We start from the raw sequence: 14,436 nt of genomic DNA, 5'->3' as shown, positions 1-14,436 counted from the left end.
ATTCTATTATAAATATTGATGGGAACTGCGGTCTTTGAAGTGAAGCTGGATATAATCAAGATTATTATTCGCAAGAAAAAGCAGTGAATTGGGTTGGATCTGAAGGTTCCCTTCCACTGATGGAAGCTGTCCTTCCATTGGAGAATGAGAACCTAATCCATATTGCCATATTTCAAATAAATGTTGTAGTAATGTGTTTTTTTTTAATTTCCTCATAAAAATATAGTAATGTTATGCATTCAAAATCAGTTTCCCTTTGTTTTATTTTTAAGAGAGAGGATATTTCTTCTCCTCCCCTTTGGCATGCATAGCTAGCGCATTCAAATGCTTAAATTTCCTCATACTTACTGTATATCCTTCCCTTTCTCCCAATGAAATCACAGAACAGATTGTAATATGGAGTATGACATACATGGCACAACAATAAAAAGTAAAACTAACATCATCATGACAACGTTATACAAAGTGGTAGCGGCAGCAGCAAAAATGCAGATTACATTCCAAAGGCCCAGGTAAACAAGGTTTACACCTTGTGCCTAAATGCAGCCAACATGGGTAAAAACTTAATCTCATCTCACAATGAGTGGCCTGTTGTGGAAGCTGACCACAAATACAAGAATCACTCATAAATAATCACAAATGTCTTTAAACTAAAGGGACAGAGACAGCCTACGAAACACTCAGGGGGAACTATGGCATACTTCTTTAAATGGCAATCTGTTTGCCCATCCCAGAACAGGACAGCTCAAAGGGCCTGCAAAAGCTCTGCACACATACCTATTTTACTGAATGCTTCTTTTAGTTCCTCCAGTTCCTCACGAGAAATGGTTGTTATGTTATTCTCCATCTCTTGATTTCCAGTTGTTTCCAGTTATTTATTCCTAAGGATAATCAACAATGCATGTGACAAAGCATACTCTAGATAGAAAGACACAAGCAACTGAGCAATGGAATTGTGCAGTAAAAGTATTCTGTAATTAATATCATGTCAATTAGTATTTCCAACCTACCGGTATGCTATTTTGAGTACTTAGACACCACTACCAAACCAGGGCCAGTACCTGTTTTATTCCCATAGTTCTCACCATGCAGATACAACTTTATCAATAACAACAGCTGGCCCAATGAATGTCTCCTGAATGATGACAGGTGCAGTGGTGTAGTGGCAATTTCACAGTGCACGAGCTCATCATGACAGCCCCCATAGCCATGACCACACAGACAGTCCAAAACAAAAACAAACAAACAAACAAACAAACAAACAGGGAAGGGTCATGGCTCAGTGGTACAGCTTTTGTCTTGTATGTAGAAGGCCCCAGATTCAGTCTCCAGCATGTCCAGGTAGGAACAGGAATGTTCCCTACCTGAAGCCCTAGAGAGCCTCTGCCAGTTAGTGTAGACCAGTGTTTTTCAACCTTTTTTGGGCAAAGGCACACTTGTTTCATGAAAAAAATCACGAGGCACACTACCATTAGAAAATGTTTAAAAAATTAACTCTGTGCCTATATTGACTATATATAAAGTAATTCTCTTGAATAGGAATCAAATAAACAAATTTTTCCCACGGCACACCAGGCAACATCTCGCGGCACACTAGTGTGCCACGGAACAGTGGTTGAAAAACACTGGTGTAGACAATAATATGCTAGATAGACCAGTGGTCTGACTCAACATAAGGCATCTTCCTGAAAAATGCAGCAACTGTGCTGATCCAATATATATTACACCACTCCTAAGAGCAGGGCTAAATTGCAGCTGAGTTACAGAACAGTAAGTTGGCAAAGGGCCATACAGCGATTAGCACGTTGGACTTTGGCTTGGGAGCCTGGGCTCACACCCATGAATAGCCATAATGTTCACAGTCACACCTTAGGCTAGTCACTGTCTCAACCAAGCCTATCCCAGGGTTACTATGAGAACGGGTGGCGCTGTGGTCTAAACCACTGAGCCTCTTGGGCTTGCTGATCAGAAGGTCGGCGGTTCGAATCCTTGCAATGGAGTGAGCTCCCATTGCTCTGTCCCAGCTCCTGCCAACCTAGTAGTTTGAAAGCACACCAGTGCAAGTAGATAAATAAGTACCACTGTGGTGGGCAGGTAAATGGCATTTCCATGTGCTCTGGCTTCCATCACAGTGCTCCATTGCACCAGAAGCAGTTTAGTCATGCTGGCCACATGACCCGGAAAGCTGTCTGTGGACAAATGCCGGCTCCCTTGGCCTGAAAGCAAGATGAGTGCCACACCCCATAATGCCTTTGACTGGACTTAACTGTCCGGGGATCCTTTACCTTATGAGAATAAAGTGGGGTAACCTACACTCAAGTGTGCCAATATGACCTCAAAAAGAATATAAGAAGAGCCTGCTGGATCAGGCCAGCGTCCTATTCTCGCAGAGGTCAACCAGATGCCTGTAGGAAGCGCACAAATGGGACATGGGCACAACAGCACTCTCTCATTTGCAGTTCCCAGCAACTGGGATTCGGAAACGTACTGCTTCTGACAGAAGAGGTGGAACACACCCATCATGCTTAGCAGCCAATGATAGCCTGGTCCTCCTTATTCTCTCTTAATGCCATCCAGGTTGGTGGCCATTGCTGCCTCTTGCAGGAGCGAATGCCAATTTAACTATACTGTACACAGTGTATAGGAAAGTTTTTCTCCATTGACTTACACCGTACCAGGCATAATTTCCATCATGAACGATGAGCAAGATAAAGATGTGTACTGTATGTTAAACTGCAAAGTAGTGCACAGTCTGCTATTTCACAAGCTGGTGAAGCTCATTACAAACCGACTACTGTACAAGAAAACAATCTGTATTTTCCAGCATATATTGGACAGACACTTTTGTGTCTCTTAAAATAATGCGCAAGAAAGGCTTTTGCCAGGTAAATGAATGAATACAGCAGATGGTGTAAAATCAGGGTTGGTGACTACGGCAACATGTCCTTGAAACAATAATGGTGAATAAATAGCAGATTTATTCCAGACTCTCCCACATATAACTCCACTTTATTAGTTGCTCTGCAATGCTTACCCAGTGTTTTTGAATTATTGCCACCAAGAGGGGCACTCTTGCACTATTGAACAACAAAGGCAGGGGGGCGGGGACCTGGAACTTTTGTGGTATGAAAAGTTAAAGAATTTCAGCAGGAAGTTAAAGGACATTTACTAATGGAAAACAAGGCAGCATGACTGCCCAAAACTTTCACAAGCACCAAAAGTATTGAAAGCAGGATCACATATACTGTAACTGCTCCAGTCCTACTGTATCAGCCATTTTCATTTTTTTAAAAAAGCATGGTAATTGCATTTATGCAATTAATATCACATCTAGCCTGGCCCTTAACTGCCAAAAGCTACGGGACAGAAAAATTAGCTCTAGGATGCTTTGGGAGCTTTTATTGCAAGAGAAAACCGGAAAGACCGCTGACAGTGATGCTTTATGTACACAATGGGGTGGAGGAGAAAGTACAGGTAAGCTGCATAATATGAACCAATAGTTGCCTCCCAACAATATTATTCTTTTCCTTCCCTTTATGCAAACAAAACAAAACAAAACAAAAATAGTAATGTTAATATGCACATGGCTCATTGTCTACCACAGACACCAAACTGAACACAAACGGTGAATGGCGTCGATGATGATCTCAATCAGTTTATCTATAGAAAAACAAAACAAAACAAAACAAAACAAAACAACCACCAGGGTAATTTAATTGTTAAAGTTGTGATTAGAGGCACTTTTCAGGATGACCCAACACTGAACTTTAGGCAGGTAGCGAATGGGGGAAGGGCTTTTTTGTGGTGGCGCCCCTCTAATTCTGGACTGTTCTCCTCAAAACTGTTCCTTGGGCACCCAGCTTGAGGAACTTTAGCTGGCAGACTAAAACTTTTATAGGCCTGGGATGCCCAAAATAGCGCCCGTGGGCTGCAAGGCACCCTCTGACATCCCGCTTGGTACCCAAGCCCCCCCCCCCCCGTTTTGTTTTGTTTTATAAAAAAAGATTGAGGAGGTATATGGGGTTGTTTGGTTGAGCAGCTTGCCTTCTTTTCCCCCCTGAGTATTATTTTTGGGAGTGTGTGCAAATGTTAGTAAGCATTATACAGGTAACAATCCAAACAGCAAATAGCATTTTTTGTCTAAATAATATTAGAGCTATTTGTAACATTTTTTAAAAAAACAATGATCATATAACACTATGCTCTGACCTAGCATACATTTTATTGGGATTAAAAATACATTTTCTAGAAATCACATCTTGGTGGAGTTGTGTGTTTTCTGTCCCGTTATTCTGTCACTATTTTGCTACTTACACTAAAATGATTCAAGGTGGGATCTGGGAGTATGATTTTTAAAAAGAAATAAATAAAAAGGGGGGGGGGAGAGAACACAAATTGCAATCCTATGCATTTCCACTTGGAAGTAAATCCTGTTGAATTCATTGGACCTTCTGAACAAACATTCTTGAGATTGTGGGTGTTTCCTGAATGGGCAATAAACCTGGCTACAGGATTGGGTTTGCAGTAAATGCTCTGCAGCTTGCATGTGGAAAGCAGCAATACTGCAGTTGGGACTGGCAGGAAAAGAGAAAGTGATTGCAGAGGGACAGAAAAATCTGTAAGCTGGTGGGAAGTGGAGTATTTTGCAGTGCTGGGCATCCTTCTGGGGATCTGTTGCAAGTGAGCAAATCTGTTGTCTTGCCGAACTCTCTGTGCACCTCAGCTTATGCTCTGCTTGCACATTTGTAAAGAATAACAATATGTATTACAAAGATGCTGATGTTCTTTCCTTCAAAGGAAACTAAACTCAGTAGTGCTGCGGCTGCCTGTGGAATGTCTTGTCAACACCATGGGTGGAATTCAACCACAACTTGTTTGTGCTAACGTGAGGATTAGTGTTAGTGCAAGGGGATTTATTTATCTCTGAAAAGCCAGGTGGGCTGGAAACAGTACCTTTCCAACGAATTCATTTATTGCTGCTATTCACAGAACAATGACCAGGAACTGTGCCATCTCATACGATACTTTTGATTCTGCAGAATGTACTCTGATAACACACTTTTCATAGTTTACAAAGACAAGACACATTCATTTCTTGAGTTTTTTGTTTTAAGGTAAGGGACCCCTGACGGTTAGGTCCAGTCGCGAACGACTCTGGGGTTGTGGCGCTCATCTCACCTTACTGGCTGAGGGAGCTGGTGTTTGTCTGCACACAGTTTTTCCGGATCATGTGGCCAGCTTGACTAAGCCGCTTCTGGCGAAACCAGAGCAGCGCACGGAAACGCCGTTTACCTTCTTGCCGGAGCGGTACCTATTTATCTACTTGCACTTTGACGTGCTTTCGAACACTGTTATTGTCAAAAGACCATGTGATCCATATAAATAAAACTCAAGACGAGCAAAAGAATAAATGTGATTTGCATCCTGTTCTTTGCACGGCACTCATCATCTGTAGTAGCTACATTTTAAACATGCTTGTGATAAAGTTCCATTACAATTGTGCCTTAAGTAAAATTTGGTTGAATACCACTCACTGGTTTTAAACTCCCAGGTCCATTTCCACAGTCACAAAACACTCAGGCCATAGCAGGCCCATTCAGCATTTTAATGGGTTATCACAAACTAGTTCTTAACTTTCACCATCAGCCTCTCTTGACTTACACAAGAGAGGTCAGCAAACTTAGATCTGAGTCTTAAAAAAAGCCACTTGGAAAACCCTTATTTATTACCCTCAATCCTAAAAACAAACTTTGAAGAATGTTCAATGTTTAAAAAACAAACTGAAAATCTTAGGTGGCCTACAGAGACATCTGAGAGAATAAAGCCGCTATTAAAAGGGGGGAGGGGAGAGAGAGAAAGCTTACAAACTAGAGACAGTTCAAACACGCGATTATAATTGGCAAAACTGGCTTAGCAACCAGATTTTCTAGCTCACATTTTAATGGGCACAAGCAGCCAAAATTTAGGACAGCTTTCTCATAGCAACGTATTTCAAACAGGTAGAAAGCATAGTTTTAGATTATTCCATATGTGTGACAATGTGACTATACTTATCTCACCAGTGCTACATTCTGAGAAAGTTCCATATTTGAAAGCCACATTCTATATCAAATTATGTCCAGTTTGTAGATTTTGAGCTCCTGGAAATACTGGCTCCACAAGTCGGTGAAGCTGCAAGTATAATCAGTTCAGTCCTTGCCAAAGCAGGACTAGGCCATACACACTAATGCTAAAGATTAGCACAGCACAGATCAAGATACAGAGCCATGCTATTTAGTCTCTCATTAGTAAAATCTAAAATAGAATTCTCAAACACAGATTTGCACTATTACTGCCAAATCTCACCGTGTCAGGGATCTATGTTTGTGTGTGTGTGTGTGTGTGTGTGTGTGTTTCCTTCACACTATGTTTTAAGAAAGTCAGCAATGCCTATTTCATGAGATGTGGGTTACTTTCACAACTAAAAATAGAAGTCAGTGCCCTTGGATACAAAGGATAACTCGCCTGACTGCAGGAGTTGGGGGAAGCTAGCCAGAAGTATAAAAGTTAAGCACCTGTGTGAGTTTAGCAACAGGACAAGGAGGCAAGGGAGGTCAACCTTCCCCCTTCCCTTTTCTTCTTACAAAGCCCTGCTTCCTACATGAACAGACCCAGCAAACAAACAGTAGTTACAAAGACTATGGATGGGTGAATGTGTCAGTTTCGTTTTATCTCATTTTCTCACTCTTCCAGCCTTCAGTTCAGTTCCCCACATTTCCACATCCATTTGTATTTTTAAAAATATATTGTTGTGAAAATTCATCAGCACTTTAGTGCATCTTCCCCAAAAGACCCCTATTTTGCAAAGCAATGTCCCCCAAAACAATGCATTTCTGTATGTTATTTTACCAATATACGCATCTATATGCACACGCAACTAGTATATGCATATTTGTACACAGAGAACTACACTGCAAAATTTGGAGAAGTGTGAACTCATCTGCAGTTTGGTTCCTGCTTCGTTTCGCAAAGTGTGAATTCAGCAAGTTCACTTTTAAATGTGAACTCAGTCAGATTTCTCCTCCATCCCTAATGAAGGAAAGTAACATTGGTGGAAAAACTCTTTTAGGTCAAACCCTTATGAGTAAGCTGATGGGGAGCAGCATGCCAGCAATTGGCACATGAAGAAAACCCTAAATAAACCTGTTTGAGATACACTGTCTAAATGGCCAATATATCCGATTTCATACAAACATTTTAATTTGGATACTTTTGGAAATATTAGAGTTTTATTAGCTTTCATAATACTGAAACCAAGTAAAAACTTACTGGTTTACAGTAGAGTTCTGAACTGGGTTTCTTTACTATAAAGGGGACACTGTTCTATATTGCAAATGGATGCAGGATTACAATTACAGGTGCACATATCAGATCCAGATTTGAAGGAACATAAGGACATAATAGCAGCCCCTCTGGATCAAGCCAAAGGCCCATCTACTCCAACATCCTGTTCTCACAGTGGCCAACCAAATGCCTATGGGAAGCCCAGAAGCACAACTTGGTCGAACAGCACTCTCCCACTTGTGTTCACCAGCAACTGGTATTCAGAGGCATATTGTGGATTCACGGGAAAACATTATGGCACAGTCCACATTTGCACTGCCACTAATATTTTGGTTCCATCTTCTTGCCGGTGCAGTTTTTGTTTGTATTGGCTCAGTACAAATGTAAGCATTTGGTCTCCCTGATTTTGCTAGACGGCTGAGAGGAACTCAGCTAATTCATAGATCCATATAAACCCCTAATAAGTCAAGACTGGAGCATGTATGTTGCCTCCTTAAAAGAGCATTGTGCTTGAGGCAATAATAAACCTCTGTGGTGTTTGTTCTTCGATGGTCTTTTTTTACACACAGCTTATCTCACTTGAGGTGCAAATCATAGAGAAATAAACATACAAACGTGTACTTACACTATCATTTTTTAGTAAATCCAACTTTGATTAAAATTAAGCATATAACATTTTAGCCACTACGTATGTGTGTGGAAGGAAAAGTGATCACTTGACAATAGCTACCTACCCCTTCACTCCTCCCCTTAAGCATTGTGCCTCAAGTATTCATACATAAAACAGTCACCCAAATTCATCAATAGTATCAGTTTCACAGTTTGCTTAGCCTGCATGATTGAAAAGGATCTTAGCACACATGTGCTTTGTATTGTATTCCGCTTCAGTAAGAAAACACTACAACAGAAAAACTGGATGCTATGGAACAGGCAGCATTAAGATAACATTTTCTCTGAAATACTACAGCGAGCAGAGCTAACAGCAGCAGCAATATATGCCAGGTTGTCTTATAAAAATGCCAGTATAAGGACTTCTTTTTTTTGTTGCTGGAGTTTGCTTGACAGCCTTCTGAGATATAGTATTGTATGTCTTTCCCTAGGCGGTTATTATATCCTGATGGTGGGATATAAATAGTTGCAATTGCAACATTAGGGTTCTTTCAGTCAGAAAAGTTAGAGCCTTCTTTATTTATATGTATATAGGCTGCTTTTTCACCTGAAAGTCTTCAAAGGGGCTAGACAACCATGAAAATTTGATCCACTGAAAACACAGAAGAGCAGAACAGAATAGCAGTAAAACCACTACTAAGGAACAGGGAGGTATGTGTGGGGGGGTATATTTTAAGTAATCATCTGATCATTTTAACAGACAGGTGGGCTCACAAAACCCTAAAAGGGGTGCCCCACTTCTCTTAAACCAACACCTTCTTCCTCCCCCACAATCCTTCAGGTCCAGCGGTGGAGATCTGCCCCTCCACATGGGCTAACTATGACAATCCAGAGAAATATGAGAAGAATAACCATTTGGTCTGGCAAACCTGTAGGATGGCCACTTAAACAACGCTCTCGCAGAAAGAAAAGAAAGATGCATCATTAAAAAGGAAGAAAAAGAGAGAGCACAGATTGCATGTGCTAATTTATATGTACAGATGTACTGTAATTTAAACAGAAATAAAATACATATTAGAGTAGAGGGAAGGTCTGTGAAAGTTGTAAGCTTGTGCTTCAAAGTGCAATGTGGGAATAATCAATGTGGTTGTCTCCAGATGTTGCTTGACTACAGCTCCCAACATCCCTGACCACTGGCCAGGGATGATGGGAGTTGTAGTCCAGTAACACCCAGGCCGCAAAGGGGGTGACCTGGGGAAAGTACCAAGGTCCAGAAAGAGAAGCCTGATGTGCTACTATCAGCCTCCCAGACCTGTGGTTCTAAACCTTGGCTTACAGTGTCAGACTAAGACTAGGAGACTCAAATCTCCACTCAGTCACATCAGTGACTTGTGGCCAGTCACTATCTCAGCATAACTGACCTCAGGGTTCCTGCGAAGATACAGATGGCAGTGGAAGCATGCATACCACTTGGAGGCTCCTTATTAGAAGAAATAAAAATATAGATCCAATAAATACCGGTAATAGTAGTAATAATTCTAGAACTTTTCGTGCTCATTTTCTATGTGACTGCAGGTTATATTTGCAGCAACTTCACCTGCAGAAAGGGAGCAAGTGAGCCAGACACAGGTTTACCACTTCAGTAAGGGCTAAGCCTTCAGAGGCCAGAACTCCCGCAGTGAAACTGGGGGCTAATCGGCTATTTTAAGGCCACTCCAGAAGCTAATAATGTAGTGATCAGCATAAATGTACAAAAGGTCCCAGCTTCAGAAATAAATCTTCTACTCCCAAGTGCAATGAAGTTAATTAGTCATCACAGTGAGCTTCAGGAATTTGTATTATTGAGATATCTGAAAGACATTAACAACGGTATTTATTACAGGGGAATATGGCCTTCTGTTACCCTGCTAATTCCTGGCACAACTCTACATGGTTCAAAAGATTATTAGATTAGATGACTAAGATACTATACTACAACCAAGACAGGATTTTCCGTCATGGAAAGACTTTCCGCCCACAGTATTGATGTTCTACCTAGATGTATTTGTCTGCAAGAGAATGTAATCAACATGGCAAGAATTATTAAATGAGGATACCCTTTCCACTTCGGTCATTTTCTTAATAATAAAATAATAACACCTTCAAAACCAGAAAATGATTTTAGTTAAGTATTTAAAATTTGAAAAGAGCTGGATAAAGCAATTTATTAGAGATACTCAAAGCCCTTTAATGTGTACAAAATATTGTATCTGTTGGTTCAAGGAAAAACTGCTATAAAAGGAGAATTCCCTGGATGTCAAGATCCAGGTTGGGGGCAAGTAATCTTTGGCGAGAAAACCCCAACAGAGATTTTAAATGGCAAAATATGCAGCAAAGTAAAGTGTAGAAATATACACTATTAGATTAGATTTTCCAAAATTTCCCATTGCCCCTTGCATAGGAAAAAACACACACAATTTGGTAAATTAAAGATTGGTTTACTTAAAAACTCTTTGAAGATCCGATCCATATGCTTCAGGAAATTGCTCAGCCAGTGAAACTTGGCTTAGTTACAAAGTGGTGAATCTTCCTAAATTATTGGTATAACAACACAAGAATGGCTTGTGAGAGCCATGCAGCTAAGCTGGAGCAACCAACTTACGGTACACCTCTTCACACACTGAGCTTCTCAGGTAGACCGGGGGAGGACAAAGCCTTAATTACCTAGTTCCTCCCGAGATGAGGGGAACTGGACATAGCTAAGCCTGACAGGACAGTTTACTTTATGGTATTAACCCCTTCTTGCATTAATTAGACTTTAGCAACTTGGTTATAGGACGCTTATCCTATAAGCATTTTGTGTACCACTCATAACACTGAAAAACACTTGTAACATTCACTGGCCCATTCGCTAGACTGGGCCGCAACAAGAGCCATTGTGGAGTAGTGGTTAGAGTGTTGGAATAGGGGCCTCGGAGACTGGGTTTAAAATCCAAACTTGACTGTGAGGCTCATTGGGTGTCCTTGGGCCATTCACTGCCTCTCAGCCTAACCAACCCCACAGTCCTGTTGAAGGGATTAAATGAGGAGGGGGAGGACCACATACATCACCTTGAACTCCTTGGATGAAAACCTGTGATAAATGCAATCAATCAACCAATCAATCAATAACTGATGTGGTAACACTACATGTGAATGGGCTGATCACACATGTCAAATGTATTTGTACGTGCCAACCATCAATAGTGCAGCTGGAAATTTTTAGATCTTGGACTTAATGGTCTGCTGTTATACTGGCACTTACATGAAAAAGCTACAGAGAGATGACAGGTGAACAACTTTTGCCACATTAAGGGGAACTCATTTTAAAGGTACTAGCAACTAGCCACACATTTCCGATCATTCATTCATAAAATACTGTAGGGGAATGCTACACTCCCTCCTTTGGTTCCCTTATCTCTAAATGTTGCACACTTTGCTGTAACATGGGAGACTGTTCTCTTCACAAAAGGATGAGTCTTCAAATTCTATTCTGCAATCCCCTGCTAGCAGAGACAAGGAGAACCACAGAAATAGTGCACTCAGCCCTCTTGGGGATGCAGGACCTCATGTTACTCTCTCTCTCTCTCTTGACCTACTTTGGGAAACAACAGTAGCGGCATTGACAGGCTGTGATCAAGAAACTGCCATAGGGAGTGCACGGAGGGATCATAGTGGGGAAGTAGTTTAAAAGAGACGGGGAGGGTGGAAACATCTGTGGTTCATAATAGAGCATGAAGCTTCTAGCAAGAAAACGTGGCTATAAATGTAAAGCTATTAGGAAAATTACAGGCTAACATTTCTAAACAGAGTGATTTTGGTGAAGAACACATTTGGCAGCAAAATTAAAGGATTCCAGAAGCAGTGATTAAAAAAAAAGCTTGGGATAAAGGGAAAGGATGCTAATGACAGGAGAAAGAAAGAGTGTACGAAAGCGATTCAAAGCGGTTTCCACGTTCAAGTAGAAATTCCACATCGAACACATCTAATAATGTGAACTGAAGGGCAGCGAGCCAAAATTTGAATTTATTTTTAAAGGACTGAATTACTCAGCAGTTCATATATAATTGTACTGATGCCAGCACATCTGAAAACTTTCCAATGTGTACTGTGGCTTCTTTTCGGTTGAAAAAGCCTTTCACACTTGTGCTACAGTCTTAAAAGTAGTTGAATGCCACTCCTCAAAATTACTTGCCTTGTTACAGAAATTGCTTATGAGTCTTGTCTGTAATTGCACTCTCGCAAAGAAAAAGATTGTACTAGTATTGAAAATTTTCTATCAATTCTTTATCAAAACCACTTAACAGTGTACCCATACTTTAATCTGAACCGCAACTCTATAGGACTCAGGCCCAGAACCCATTTCCAATACTGGGGCTCACACTGGGACAGTGTAGGCACTCTGAGCATACACAAAGGACATTCTAAGCCAGACTGTTATTTGGCACAGCGGTAGCTTATTTTAGCAGCATCACTGAAGCAGCCTGTAATATTAGTGGGAGTCCTCAGAATCTGTTATAACCAAGTACACCTATAGAATCCAGTGCTTCCATATCAGGTACACTTGCCTGCAGGCTATGATTTATTGATTTTTATATTACATTTATATCCCACCTTGCCTCCAAGGAGCTCAAGGTAGTGTACATAGTTCTCCTCCTCCTCCCCCTCCCCATTTTATCCTCACACAACCCTGTGAAGTAAGTTAGGCTGAGAGTGAGTGATTGGTCCAAGATCCTACAGTGAGCTTCATGGCTGCCTACGGATTTGAACTCTGGTCTCCCAAGTCAATCAATCAACCAATCACTTTATTTCAGCTTTAAGCTCATATACCTCCCAGGTCCTAGCGCAACACTCCCAACTACTGCACCGCTAGTGTGAACTCTGGCACTTCTTATTTTCCAGACTAAGTGGTGCTTGACCCTTATATCATTCTGCTGTACTAAAGCCTACCCTTGGATCCTGAACAGTCACTAATATTCTTTACCCTACCCTTCTCCCAAGGAGCTCAGGACAGTGTACATTCTTCTTTCCAACCACCAGCTGTTTTAATTCTCTCAACAGTCCTGCAAGAATGAATCCACCAAGAGATAAGCCCACTTCAGAAGCGACATACCACAAGTTCCAAGAACAAGTGGAGGGAGGAGCAGGGTCGTGCCTGATGGCCATCCAGTTGGCTCCATCCACAGACCTCTTTATTTGTTGGGTGGGGGGACCTACCTGCATATGGCTGAATGCATATAGACTCCTCCACATGACTGGGAACCCAACAGAAGCAGGCACTCTTCCTACTACATGTATCCCTGGAATTCATGGGATAACTTCTGAAGGGGACTATAGTGACCGGCTCAGTGTCACTCAGTGAGTTTAATGAATGGGGCTCCAAAGCTGGGTTATCCTCAGCAGAGTCTGGCACTCAAACCTCACCACATTTGTCAGTTCATCTCTCGAGCATCTGTACTACAAACTTATATTTAGTTTAGGGTGTTTCCAAACTGGTGTTTATTCTGGGTTTGGTGCACTCCCCCCGCACCAGTGTCCACATCACTGGCATCAAAATTAAGTATATTAAAAAAGTATATTGACAACTACCGGTAGCTGTTTGCAATACAGTATCTGAATGACCCATTCGCAATATTAAGCACCCATGGTGCCATCAAATATTACACCCTTATGAGCCTGCAATTCTAGTCACAGATACTTGGGAATAAGTTTGATTGAAATCAATGAGACTTCCAAACAGCCTTGTGCTACAGTTAGGTAAAGTGCTGAAAAAATTCTGTTAAAGATCTTTACTGCCTCCCCCATTCCCTCTCCCCACACAGAATTACAAGTACAGGTATCAGAGTCTTCTGGGAAGAGAGAATGGATGTGGAACTATTTTAGGTTTATTGTATAAATATACCCTTGGAATTAATTGGAACAGCTCAAGTTAAAACCAGAAACAGCTTGTGACACAAAATGTAGCATTCAGGTATATACAACCTTTTTGTTAAACAGATATCAAGTTTATTGCTTTATTATAGTTACTGCCCAATATACAAAGCTATTCAGTGGGTAAATTAATTTTGAAAAACTGACATTGACAGTGGAACAGATTTATTTGGCCTGCACTTATGTCTAGTAATAGTAAATACCGGTATATCTGGTTAAAGTTTCCTAGGTTGTCCTCCATCACACAAGTTTAAATATTGCAGAGATTTCATGCATCCATAAATCCTTCTTATGTCTTACTGACAGAAACTTCCTCATTCTATTTAATTTTATAAACATGTATAAGGTCAGAATTCCTCACAGTTAAAGAAGAACACGTAGGAAACAATGTGGCAATTTTCAGCAGTAGTAAACAGGCATACCATATTATTGTAAAAAGGATGGTCACTATTGTCCAACTGGATCAATAAGGATCAAAAGTGAATTATGCTCAAATAGAGTGATGAGCAATTACGTAACTCAGAGACACACTCAAAAACAGAACATGCAAAGCTC

General features: G+C 40.9%; 1 protein-coding gene across 1 annotated transcript in view; it reads right to left on the bottom strand.

Annotated features, from left to right (window-relative positions):
* The window catches only part of PLS1 (plastin 1), a 49,148-nt gene that overhangs the window by 30,418 nt on the left and 4,294 nt on the right, over positions 1-14,436 (bottom strand). The window contains 1 exon segment of the mRNA XM_033150380.1: positions 778-881. Coding sequence (XP_033006271.1) covers positions 778-847 — 70 coding nt within the window. The 5' untranslated portion in view covers positions 848-881.

The sequence above is a fragment of the Lacerta agilis genome, chromosome 5 (genome assembly GCF_009819535.1).
Source record: "Lacerta agilis isolate rLacAgi1 chromosome 5, rLacAgi1.pri, whole genome shotgun sequence".
Classification (NCBI taxonomy): domain Eukaryota; kingdom Metazoa; phylum Chordata; class Lepidosauria; order Squamata; family Lacertidae; genus Lacerta; species Lacerta agilis.
Note: the sequence above shows the minus strand (reverse complement) of the source record. Positions and strands in the feature narration are given on the sequence as shown.